Source organism: Camelus ferus, chromosome 13 (assembly GCF_009834535.1).
Source record: "Camelus ferus isolate YT-003-E chromosome 13, BCGSAC_Cfer_1.0, whole genome shotgun sequence".
NCBI lineage: Eukaryota > Metazoa > Chordata > Mammalia > Artiodactyla > Camelidae > Camelus > Camelus ferus.
Genome location: NC_045708.1, coordinates 10,257,616 through 10,270,754, shown reverse-complemented (window position 1 = coordinate 10,270,754; position 13,139 = coordinate 10,257,616). Strand labels below are relative to the sequence as shown.

The 13,139-nt window shown below is 49.1% G+C and overlaps 1 protein-coding gene across 2 annotated transcripts in view; it reads right to left on the bottom strand.

The window, feature by feature from the left end:
- Positions 1-8,314: 8,314 nt before the first annotated feature.
- Positions 8,315-13,139, bottom strand: part of TMEM51 (transmembrane protein 51) — a 47,956-nt gene continuing 43,131 nt past the window's right edge. The window contains exons 3-4 of one of the 2 annotated variants that reach the window (XM_032495242.1): positions 11,461-11,998; positions 8,315-9,454 (exon numbers count right to left, since the gene is read on the bottom strand). In XM_032495242.1, the coding sequence (XP_032351133.1) occupies positions 9,046-9,454; positions 11,461-11,801 (750 nt within the window). In that variant the 5' untranslated portion in view covers positions 11,802-11,998 and the 3' untranslated portion in view covers positions 8,315-9,045. The remainder of the gene's footprint in view (positions 9,455-11,460; positions 11,999-13,139) is intronic. The other variant, XM_032495243.1, reaches the window with a different exon arrangement.

Sequence of the window (13,139 nt, the reverse complement as noted above, 5' to 3'; positions counted from 1 at the left end):
ATATGCCCAGGAGCAGGATTGCTGGATCATATGGTAAGTCTATTTTTAGTTTTTTGAGGAATCTGGAGTTTTTGATTGTCACACCTGGGAGGGGCTGCTGGCATTCAGGAGGTAGAGGCCATGGATGCTGCCACACATCCTATGATGCACAGGACAGCCCTGCCCCCTCATGCCGGCACTCTCCAGCTGCAAATGTCAGTAGTGCCAAATTCGAGAAACCCTGACTTGAAGCAGTTTATAGAGATAAAATCATATTCCTTTAAATTCTATGTTTATTCAATGAAAGGAAGTACATATAAAAATGCGCACATCTGAGAATTCAGCCATATGCAGGATGATGGGATAGTCTCTTTTTTAACCTGTGTCCGTAGAATGTAGCCATTTGATGGGCTTCTTACTGCTCCCCCTTCGATCCTATTTCTGGCTCCCATTTTTCCCCCTGAGACCTTTCTATTACTGGCCTAAGGGAAGATTACTGCACTGTTTTTACTGCTTTCAGGCCAGTGGAAAAAATCTTAGGTCTTAATTTTTTTTTAACGTAGGAAATAAATATTAAAATCAAGCTTTATATAAATAGCAGTTAGATTTTTTTTGGTCCCAATTCCTCTTTGCCATTTTAATTGATGGAATGGACACTTCGAATAAACTTAGTATTACCTTTTATATTATTGTGCTCTGCGAATCACAGCACCTCCTGTGAGACGTTTATTCTTCATCTTTTCCTCTGCTGCGTTTGTGCTGATTTCGAAAAACCCATTCGGCGCTAAAATGAATTGATCATCAGCAGCCGCTGGAAGGCTGTGTCCTTTCCTCCTCCAAAGGTCAATCAGCGGACTCATACTTTGAATCTGATTTCTAAAGCAGACAACGAATTTGTCAGAAACAAAAGATGCAGCTTTTATCTTTTTGTTGTTGTTGTTGCTGTTCAGCTTTGAAAGAGGCAGCATTTAGACAAGGCGAATGAATTGATTCTCATGTTTATATCAAGTATTCACACAGTTTCTCCTCCCAACACAGGTACTCCCAGCTGGTCATATTTTACCCAAAACATGAAAGAAGAAGCTTGCTATCACATTGTTATATTATTTTTCTCTCTTTTGCATTTTGTTAAACTAGATGCCGGTGATTTTTCTGGACTGGACGTAATTGTCAAGGATGCATTCTGAAATAAGACATCTTGAGCAAAACACTAAGAACATTTTCTTGGGTTTAAAGTTCCCACGCACCTCCTAAATTTCACACAGTACTGATCCCACCTTATTTTGGAGACGCATGCTGTATTACTTGACACTGTTTTGTTTTTTCCTGATAAGGAAGACCTATAGCCCAGAAGGGTTCTTAACCATCATTTTTTGCTTCCCGAATTGTATTCTAATTGTTTTCTTTTGTTATACTCCCTCCTTCAGTTCCAAACATGCTTTTAAATAATTTAAAATGTCTCAAAATTGATCTGAGTTTGTAAGTACTACTATTATCTGTCCTACTTTTTTTTTTTTTGGATATTACAGTTAATAAATTCCAGGTTTCACTTCATAGCATTGAGACTGGGGTAGGAGAAAAGGAAAAAGGGAAGAGATAGCTGTTTATATATCATGCCATGAAGAATAGATATACAGTTCTGGATTGGGGACGGATAGGAAAACATTCTTTGTAAAAGTGACATTTTTTTTAACAGAAAAATGGTAAGTACCACACTCAGGCTGAGCTCCAAGGATGACCGTTTCCTGTTTTTTTTTTTTTGATGGAGCTGACACTGGGTGGCCAGGCTCCATGACCCAAGTCCACACTGCCCAAGAGAATGGATTTTCCTTTGTCAAGGGCAGGGTTTTTCGACCTAGGCACTATTGACTTTGTGGATAGAATGCTTCTCTGTTGTGGGGACCCTCCTGTGCATTGTAGGATGTTTAGCAGCATCCCTGTCCTACTAGATACCAGTGGCAGCCCCTCTCCAGCCATCATGATTTTGCAAAAAGCCCCCCGGGGGGGCAAAATCAATCCTGGTTGAGAACCACCGATCTAAGGTGAAAACATTCAGTTCTGGCGTTGGCTCAAATCTTTAACAGCGTCACTGGGACCTGAGAACGTTTTCTCACATGTTGCATCTGGGGGTTGATTGGCTTGTACCAGCATGTCATCCACCTAACTGCCTTCCTGGAATGTGCAGATTTCTGGGGGGTTTGATGGTGCACAATTGGCAGTCTGCCAAGTTGGCCCCGAGGAGTCTTCTGCTGCAAGGGCTACATTTTAATGGCGTCTGGAGCGCGTGTACAGTGTTCTCTCCAGTGGCTTTTCTGAATAAATCTGCATCCACATATTGTGCACTCATACTTCCGTGTCTTTCTCTCCCTCTCTTTGGTTAGCTCGCTTTGCGATGTCCAGACAGAGCAGGTTTCCTGGCCATTGTTCTCCACTGATTATTGCAGGATCTGAGACTGATGTTCCGTGGCTCACTGTCACGTACCATCCCGGCTTCAGGCAACCTCGGAGAGCGTTTCCCAGGGCAGCTGCCTTGCTACAAAGTGACAAGGGCTTTCTCCTGTTGGCTCTGCGTGATCTGACGGAGTCTCGCGAACCACCATCCACAGGTGGCAAGAACTTTGGAAAGCATCAGCCCCTCTGCCATGAAGCTGTCAGGAGAGGGTGCAGGCTTCCCAGCAGAGGCACAAGCTTCCCTTTCGGAGAATGGACACAGGGACTTCTGAGCTGGAGGTTTGTCTGGCTCATCCTGGACCCGTGAACTTGGTTCTCCCCGCCGGCTTTCGGGTGCTGGGCTCACCCTCGCTGGAGACCTGCGATCTGAATGCCATGCAGTGAGAAAGCTAACGGACAACTTCATCAATGAACTGTGGAACTTGGGACAATCCTTGTCTGCTCTGGGCCCTTTCTCCTCCTGTAGAAGCATCAGAACTGGCTCAGTCACCATTCCGTGCAGGGTGCTCTGTGAAAGCTGACCCTGGAAGAGGTTTTGTGGGGAAAAAATATTCTGTGGCCAAAATGGTTTGGGAAATGCTATGTCCTGCAGCATCTGCCTGGAGATTCATAATGCGCATAAGCAGATGAGAGACTTTCTGGATCTGTCTGCACCCAGATATCCATGTAGCTTGCTCCCCATTTTTCTGCAGTATTACTGTAACTGAGCAGGACCCTCTGGGGCTTTCTCAGAACAGACCCCCACTCCCCTCTGCCCACATGTCCTCCATCTGTCTCTTGTCTGTAGAAAAATTTTTCTTCTCCCAGGCTTCTCCTAGTTCTAAAGAGTACATTTCATCAGAAAAGTGAGAAAACACAGAAAGAAAGGAAAACATTCAGGCAAGACTAAATAATAATAATTTAGCTACTAAACAAAGTCAAGGTCCTTTAGTTCCTCCTTAAGGGCCGTAGATAATATTCTGAGCCGTGTCCTTTGAGCTGTTTTGCAGAGCCTGAGGCTCCCACCAGGTGGAAGAAGTTAACAGCATGCTGCCCACGAGCACGTGGACCCCCAGACTGGTTAGAACCAGAAGGTTGGTGAGGTTGACTCCCGATGACCTCACCACCAACCAATCAGAAGAGTGTCCATGAGCTGATCACACTCCCCCACAATCCCCCTCCCTCACCTTGTCTTTAAAAACCTTTCCCTGAAAGCCATCGGGGAATTTGGGTCTTTTGAGCACCAGCTGTCTGGACTCCTTGCTTGGCACCTGCAATAAACACGGCACTTTCCTTCACCACAACCCGGTTTCAGTAGATTGGCTTTACTGTGCGTGGGCAAGTGGACCCAAATTTGGTTCTGTAACATTACTTGCCTCGGGCACTTTTTCTGATCACCCAGGTGGGCCTTCCCCCTCACTTGTTCTTTACCCTGCCTTATTTTTCTTCACAGTACGTCTCATTGTCTGACATTATATCATATTTTTATTTATTTGTTTATTACCTGTCCCCCTCCTCCACCAAAATATGGCCTCTGTGTCAGCAGGACTTGGTCCATTTGTTTGCAGATTATCCCTAGCATGTGGCACATAGTAGGTGCTCCATAAAAAACATGTTGCATGAATACTTTAATTTGAGGATTCCCAAATGGAGCTGATCAGGGATCTTTTCCTCTGCCACCCATTAAAATCCAGGGAAATACTCTTGAGAACTCACCAGGGAGAGGGTGTCTAAGATCCCTGTCTTAGAACCAGCCACTCTGTTCTGAATACACTGACAATGCAGCATTAGACTGAAAAGCAAACAAAACGGACTGGCTTGTCCACCATCTGTGATGGGTGTTGCCATCACATGACCCGAGGAACTGAGCCTTGTGCAAGGCTGACCCCAGGGCTGCCTCAATGGGCCTCACCCACGCAGCCCTGCTGCAGGTTTTCCTGGAGATGGCTTTCAGTGAAGATTCCTTGTGAACTGCTGGTGGCGCGTGGTGAACTTTCCCAGAACATGCTTTCAGAAACGAGAGTGAGGCTCACGCTTGGAGGAGTGCTTGGATTTTCGAGTTCTCCATCAGGAGACATTGGTCCAGTCGCAGCCACCACGTGGCCCCCTGCTTTCTCTGTGCTGGGAACAGCTTGGCACTTTACCTGTGTTTTTCTCAGGTATCCACCTCCAAATGAGGAGCCTCCGTTTTGCTGGTCAAAAGATCAAGGCTCAGGGGGAATCAAATTACTTGCCCAAGATCATCCTTCTAGGAAGCAGCAGTGCTGGGATGAAAACAAAGTCCTCCCTGACCGAAAGAAAGCCCATCTCTGGCTCTCCGCACTTGCAGACAGGACGGGGGCTGTCCTTTCATAACTCTGTACTTAAATACTCAGCATGGCTTGTCCTAGGAGCTAAATGGTCCCTGTCAGAGCCCTTAAGCCAACAAATGAGACCATTAATCCTCAGAAGGGCTCTTTGCCCATTATGGCCTGTGGTTGGATTGATCCGTCCACTTCCAGGGATAAAGCTGTGTCCCATTTTCACTTTTGCTCCACACTTGCAGGTTTATTTTGGCTTTGCCATCTGACACTTGTCCATCTAGAACCAAGGCATTCAGGTCATTTGGCATCAAGCAATAGAAACCAGCTTGTTTAAGCAAAGATAGGACTTTATTGAAAGCTGCCTGGGGCATCCTACAACCCAAAGGGACAGTGAGTGAGGGCAGGAAATGCAAACCAGCTGAACTCTCTCTTTTTCAGGAGGACTGTTTTCTCTGTGAACCTCTGTTTCATCAGTCTTCTCTTGTAGACCAGCGTTCTCTGTGCACATGGCTTCATGGTGGCTTTCAAGTTTATTATATTCAGTTCAAGTAGCCAGTCCCAAATGACATGGTCATTGTCACCAAAGGCCATGGGATGCACTTTGGGAAACACTGTCCAAGCGAGAACCTTCCTGCGGAGAGCAGGGCTGGGGCTTCACTGCTGTGTCCCCAGAGCCCAGGAGAGTGCCCGGCACGTAGCACACTTGTGGTGCTCAGTACATATGTGTGGATGGATCCAGCTGGTTTAGCCGCACACGCACACCAGGCAGCACTCAGCCCTGTAGCCACAGTCACGCTCCAACACGATCTTTCACCTCCATCATCCTCCTGAGGCTCCCGTTCGTCAGAACCATAACCAGGCTGAGAAAAGTGGGAACCAGAAGTGAGACCAGGTGGAGTATCCGCTGTGAACCCTGTGTTGCCTACAAAGCCAAGGCAGCTGCCTGCCTCCAAGGACTTGGGCTAAATTTAGGATCAGAGCTAAAAGGGAATTTGATGGGTTCCACAGCATCTCTTGTGGAACCCAGGGGCAGAAGTACAGCTGGGCTTCCCACGGGACTGAGGACCAAGGACCAGAAAGTCACTGGGAGACAGCCGTCTCTGCGGTCTCGTTTTCGCATCTGCCTTTCTCAGCAGTTAGCTTCGTTCTCTCTCTGCTGAGCAGCGTCCCCTGCTTCACTCACCTGTGGCCCCTAATCCCTGAGACTACATCACCCCACCAGCCTCTCCATCCCAGGACCAGTTCCTGGGAGAGACGAGTCTAGCTCAGCTCAGCTTCTGATTGGTTCTCCTGGGTCAGGAGGACACACACTTCAGGTCCTATCAGCTGTGACCTGAGAGAGTGGAGGTCACATGATGCCGACATGGCTGCTGAGATTCCTCCTTTTGGGTTCATAGCCCTGGGGCCAGTGAGGGCCCAAGAACAGGTGCATGGCTTCTTGACTTTTCTCCTCCATCTCTGCCTTTCCTATGTTTACCTTAAGAACAAAAACATGATGGAGAGGAAAGGACAGCCTAGGGTCTTTCTTCTGGTTTTTACTTTTTGTTTGTTTGTAGTCAAAAGATAGAGAGCTCTGATAAGTCTGAATCAGTGAGCAAACAGGATGAGTGTGCTCATCAGGGAATTTTGAGGTAAAGGTGACTTCCTGCTTTGCTTTTAATTTAATATTGCAGATAACTTCCCTGCCTCTCTAGGCACTATTCAGGCTCCAGCCTGTTGCTAGCATTCCCAGCTCACATTCTCTCTGCCTTCCTTTTAGACAGAGGTGCATCCATGCTCTGTATTTTATATACTAAATATCCACGAGCTAGTCTCTGAGCCGTATGAATCATTTTTCTATTTGATCATTTGCACACATATAAAGCAGGGTCCTCAGTGCAATTTCCACAGCACTCCTGCCTGTAGGAAGAGTCGAGATCAGCTCAGATCAAAGCGGGGCTGGTCTCTAAGGAGTTGAAGCTTGAGCCCCGTGTTGGTCTCCTAAAGCTAGTGGAACAAATTCCCTCCAGCTTAGTGGCCTGAAACAACAAACTTATTCTCCTATGGTTCTGGAGGTCAGAAGTCCAAAATCCGCATCAGCTGGGCTGAAATCAAGGTTTTTCAGAGGGTTAGGGTTAGGGGTTAGGGGTTAGGGATTCCCCTGGATGCTCTAGGGACATGTCCATCCCTTGCCTCGTCCAGGTGTGGTGGCTGCTGACACCCCTTGCCCGGTAGTTGCATCACCACTGCAGTCTGCCTCCTCCTCTTCTGTGTATGTCATCTCCTCCCGCCTCTCACGTCTAAGTGATGGCACTTAGGGCCCACCTGGATAGTCCAGGATAATCCCCGCATCTCAAAATCCTCAGCTTCATCACAGCTGCAAAAACTCTACCATAAAAGGTAACTTTCTCAGGTCCCAAGGGTTAGAGCCTGAGATCTTTGGGGGCTACGGGGTCAGTTGATCCACTGCAGGCTCCCCAATTTTTTCTCTTCCCAGGAGGGTCTAGACTGCAGAGCCCCCCACAGCTGTCTATAGAGGCCAGATCGAGAGACCTTTTAGAAGGTCATTTCTCAGCTCACTTGGAACTTGCTAGTCCCTTATTCCTTTTCCTCCCATTTGTCTTCCCATCCGGGGGAACCGCAGATTGTAACCTGAAGGGCAAGTCCAGGCCAGAGCTACACAGACACACAGGCTGGCTCTGTGCAGGGCTGGGACCAGACCAGGCCTCCGGGCATCCCTGGCCACAAAGCAGACCCTTGCAGCTCCCTTTTTCTGAGTGGATTTATGCAAGGAAATGAAAGGTTGGAATATAGGCACTGTTGCCAATTCTGATAAAAGACGGTGCTTCACTTTCTACCTGCCGCCTCCCCTTCCCTCCCATGGGAGCTTTTAGGAACATCCAGGCCCTGAGAATTTACTCTTTTAATCAAGCTCCTCGCCAGGCAGACCCCCAGCAGCCCGCTCCCTGCTCGCCAACACCACGAAGGGAACTTTGGACTCGGGTCTGTCTTCCCAGACTCCCACTCCACGGTCAAGACCTTGACCCCAGACGTCCCCGGTCCTCTGGTTCAGCCCAGCCTCGGCAGGCTGCCATCCCGTGTGTTCTCACGCAGTGAACTGCTCTCCTGAGCTCCTCAGGTAGGCACTGTGCCCTGCCCACCGGGACACGCTCACCCGCCCCACACGATCAGACAGCCCACCCGGCCCAGTTCTCAGAAGAGGAGACGACAGGGAGAGAGCTGCTGTCCAAACAGCCAGAACTTTCTGCTGGGCATGTGGGTTGACAGGGGACAGTCTCAGCTCTTGGGAGGCACAGGTCCTCATTCAAAGTATGAACAAGCTCTTTACACGGAGTTGCACAGTAGAATATTTAAGAACTCAGGTCCTGGAGGCCTGGGTTCAAATCCCAGTTCTGCCACTTACATGTGGTTGGGCATGGGGCCTTTTAATTAACCTGATCCTTCGTGAACTAACCTCCAAAATGGTAGTAACACCTGACTTGGGTCCAGTTGAAAATGGGACATACACTGTTTGGTATATATTAGCTAATATCCTTATCAGTGAGGCTTCTCCCTAAGCAAGTCAGTTTTGGAAGAGTGGCTAAAGTAACTCAGCACCAAAGGAACGACATAGAAAATATTTTATTACAAAAAGCTCAGTTGCACTGGCGTTTTAGAAGGAACAGAACATCTCGTACGGCCTTCCTTTTTTGCTGTTACGCAGGAGAGACTAGTCAACTCTACCAATGAAGACCAGGACCTTGCGCCTCCTCAGGCCTGAGGTCCTCAAAAGAACCGATGGCATCATTTCTCTGAGAACCCCACGGGACCCCGCTCCTATGTATATCATCCAGCCTCTTGTTTGGCTTAATGCACGAAACAGGCCTGTGTCCCTTCTATAAAGCTGGGTCAGGTTTCCTACCCACAGTTCAGGACTCCAGTGAGAAAGCAAAGGCATAACTTGTTTTCTTTTGGAAACAGAACAGTCCTAGCGGAAGCAAAACAAAACCACAACCTAAACCAGTTGCTAGGTCTCCTTTCCTAATTGGAACAGGGAGTGATGTCACTGACGATTCAGAGTTGAGGAAGGCCAACAGGGACGATGCCAGCGCCCTGTCCCTCGATGGGGTCACAACATCACGAGATCCGAGGCAGCAGCTCTTTCCGATGCACCTGCCACGTGAGGTTCTGTGGACCGCTCCCGAAGCCCCTCACCCCCTTGCCCCCGGCCCCCATCCAAATTGCTAAGGACACGCCTGGCCCCTCGGCTTCTCAACGGCGACTGAAGTGGCTTCATTCGGGGTCTGGTGGCGTGGAGGATGAGTGAGGGAGGGACACGCTCGGGGAGGGGCCATCAGTCGGGGGGCCGGGTGTCGGGGGCTTTCTCCTGGACTTCATCATACTGTGGGGGGGGAGTCAAAGGCTCGATGGAGGGAGGAGGCACATTTTTGTCTGGCAGGTTGATCCTGAAGTCTTTGAGGTGAAGCTTTTCGGATTTTATCCTTCGAACTTTGAGCGGCTTCAGGCGTTTGGCCAGTCTGGAGTTCTGCCTGTCGGGGGGGTTCCCTGGGCTGATCTCCACGTCGGCCCTGGTTGTGGTGGGGCTTGTCTCGTCCAGCCCCGTCAAGGACTCGTAGGAGGGGAGAGAGATGCTCATCCTGGGGTTCTGGTCCGGTTCCCTCGCCTCCGAGTAGTTTGTGTTCATCACTTCCTCGTAGCTGGGGACATAGTACCTCGAGGAGGCCTCCTCCTCCTCCTCCTGGCTGCAAGACAGCAGGCACAGACATGGGGGTGTTAGCATGTGCTCGGGTCACTTAAAATCACAGATGGACCCCAAATCCCGTGTTGTCACTAGGGCACATAAACCAGCCTTGTAAACAACAAAGGTGTCCAGGAGGTAATAAAAACCAACACTTCAACAGTTGATTATGAGCCAAACCCTGTTCTAAGTACATAGGAGCCAATTTCATCTTCACTAATGACACTATGAGTTAGGTACTATTAGTATACCCATTTTATGGATGGGGAAATGGATACATAGAGGTTAAGTGACATGGTCATACCTTTAAGAAGTGGGAGGGCAAGGTATGAATGCCACACACTTATGTCCTATCACTGGTGTTAACCCCCCTTTGCCTTTAAGCCTCACGCTTCACAACATGCCCGGTGGGCTCTTCTGATACCCAGCAGGGGGTCCTTTGACGAAAGGCAACACAAAATGCACGAAAACAGCTGCCAATTTGAAGCAAAACAGTTATCCCCCAGTAGAGAAGGAATATCTGGAATATAAAATTCACATGTATCTCAAATTACTCTGTAATTTTGTCTTCCAAGTTCACCGTTGAGATGCAAAGGATGGGTCACATCCTCAGCCTTACTCTTGACTGTTGGCAAAGGAAAACCAAAAAGTCAGGGCATTTTTTTTTACATATTTTTTAACACTTGAACCTGTGTCACCTGTGTAGATGACAGTGGCCAACATGGGAAACCTCACTATTTGTCTGGGCTTTCCTTTCATCTCCTTTAAGAATGAGCTCATGAATTATCCAGGGTGGGTTATGATGGGTGACTGATCTTCCTTCTTTGTTCTTTTCTCTATTTCCCAAGTTTTCTGGAATATGCATGATTATTTTTTACTATCAGAAAATCGGTTTAATTTTTCCAAAATAAAAAACAGCTCCCATCTCACCACAGAGATAAGACATACTTGCAGAAAATTCAAACCATACAGAAAAATTGAATGAAGGAAAAAACACCAAAATCCTTCCACGCAGAGATGATAACCACCTTTGACCTTCTGCTGTGTACCTTTCCAGATCCTTCTCTAATCCCACAGCCACAGCGTTTGGTGCCATGAGGACCTTCCCTAACACACTGTGTTGTAACCTCCTTTTCTCAGCGTGCTGGACAGCGGTCCCACATTAGCAAGTATAAGCTGCGCAGAACTCCAAGGAATGGGCATGTCATGCTCGATGGATGGGTGTTTAGGTTGTCAGTGTTCGCGGTTCTCAGCAGTGCTCTGATACACATAGGGTGTGACTGTCTCCCACAGACACGCTCTTAGGAATAGCACTGACAGGTACACACGTCTTTAATACGGCCTCTTACTGGGAGCTCCCCTTCAGTAAGGTTATGTCTATCAACACTCTAATCAGCAACCCATTTTCCTACAAATCTCCAATCCCAGAGGCTGTCTTGGCCAATACGATGGCCAACGGATTACGATGCCCGTTTTGGGTTGTCTGCACTTCCTGACTAATGGGGCTGAACATCTATTGTTTGATGTTTGAGTTTCTATGAAATGCTTGTCTGTGTCCTGTGTCTGTTTCCCTGCTGAAGTGTTCATCTTTCATATTCCTTTGCAAGGGCTCCTTCTACAATAGGGATATCAACCTCGATCATAGGTTCCCCAATTTACCACTTGTCTTTTAAATGTGTGCATAGCATTTTTGGTCAAAGAGAACCCTGCTTCCCAACCTTTTCAGCTCAAAGCATAAACGCACAGGATGTGGGGTAAGTAGACAAGCAGCCGGTCTGAAGGCTCTGGCCGCTCCAGGCCCCCTGCAGATCCCCTGGGCATGTCAAAATCTCGATACACCTGTCATCCATTCATAGCACATTATTTGGGAATCTTTGGGATCAAAGCATAAAGTTCTTTGTAAAACGACAAACTGTTTTACAGAAGCCTTAGCGGGAGAAAGGCTCCTAGAGGAAAACGTCCTCATCACTGAACCCTGGGAGGGGGGCCGTGCGGCCAGCCAGTCCTCACCTGTCCTCCTCCTGGGCGTGAGGCTCGACCCCCGGGTGCTGGACGTGCGCCAGCTCCTCGCCTTGCCGCCGCTTCCTCTTGTCTCGGACGCTCAGGCAGATGGACAGCAGCAGCAGCATCACCCCGGCCCCGACCAGCACGTAGGCCACGGAGAAGGTCTTGCTCTTGAGAATGCCGCTGCCTATCTCCGTCTTGTTGTTCCCCTGAGCGGTCGGCTTCTCGGCTGCACTGAAGCCAGGTACCAGGTTCCACATGGCCATGATGACCCCGAGGACCAGCATCCCCAGGCCGATGGCGGTCAGCGCATAGTGCGAGCCGTTGGCCTTGGACTGGGCCATCATGCCAGAGGGAGCCAGACAAGGCCCAGGTTCGAAGAAAGAAAGGAAATAAATAAAAGGCGGCAGCAGCAGCAGCAAAGCCCCCTTACACGCCCTGAACAAAACCCCTAGGGCCACACTGACAACACAGCCACGGATTCTCGAGGGACCGTTTCAAGCCGATGCAAGGCATCCCGTGTGGTCGGCTGCGGCCGAGAGGTCTGAAAGGAAAGCGGAGGAAAATTAGAAAGGGAGGACAATCAGCTCCGCTTCAGGCCGCCCTGGTGGACGCAGCGGCTGTCCGCTTGAAGGGGTTAAGAGGCAGGACTGAGTCTCAGGCGGGGCTGGGCCTCGCCTCTGATGCATTCCAGATGTCTTACGTGCTCCCACTCCTTCTGTGAGCCTGTGAAAGGAAGGCTGATCTGCCTACCCCCGCCAGAAAAGGAAATGACAGACCTTTCCCTGCAGGAGGACGGAAAGGTCAGAGCTGCAGGTCATTCAAACATGTTGTGAAATTTAATGAAACCTCACTCTGTGCGGGTACTGCAAGGAGACTGGACGATGGCATGTCTGAGCCGTGATCAACTGATGTACCAGAATCACCTGGGTGACGGGCATTGGTCAATGCTATGTCCCAGTCCAGACAGGCCCCTGCGGTCTGTTCACCACCCTCAGTGGCTCCCCGTTTCCTGCTGCAGAAAATCCAGGCTCCTTAGAATCATGCTCGTGGCTGGCTTAACCTGGCCCTGCCTCCCCCGCTTGTCTGGCACCTCACCTTCCTTCCCACACCCCGCCTGGCATTGCTGCCTTTCCCTGATGTGTCCCGCATACCCCCAGCAACTACTGTGGCCCATCTCTCTCTCCCATGACCGCATCTTCTTCATTCCGCTCCTGGAACGTAACAAGGACTCCAAAAATCTCTGCTGAATCCAATGAATGAAATGAGGCCACATGAAGCCACCCTGCAGGACACACTTCTTTTCAGCCACATGGAGTTTTGCTTTTCTTAAAGGGGCAGAAGCCTGCACATTCCTCATCTTAGCTGTTGTGCCCAGCTGGAGGAGAAACTCTCTTCCCGTGAAGCTGCTCGGAGAACTTGTGCAGAAGAGAGTGCTCAACCATCCTGGGAGTCCATAACCATCTGCTGGCTGGGAGAGGGAGCCAGATAAGCAACTGACTAGAAGGGTTTCGCTTAGAACACTTGCAGAGGGCGGGAGGACCAGCAAGCAAGGCTCCTGGCTAATTACACTCCTCAAGCACGTTATTTCTGCAACCGCAGCCTTTGCAGAACAGTAAAACTTTACAGCTGTTTAGATGGGCAAAGTCCTGTTTGTGGTACTGCATTCTTTCTGCTCCTTGCAA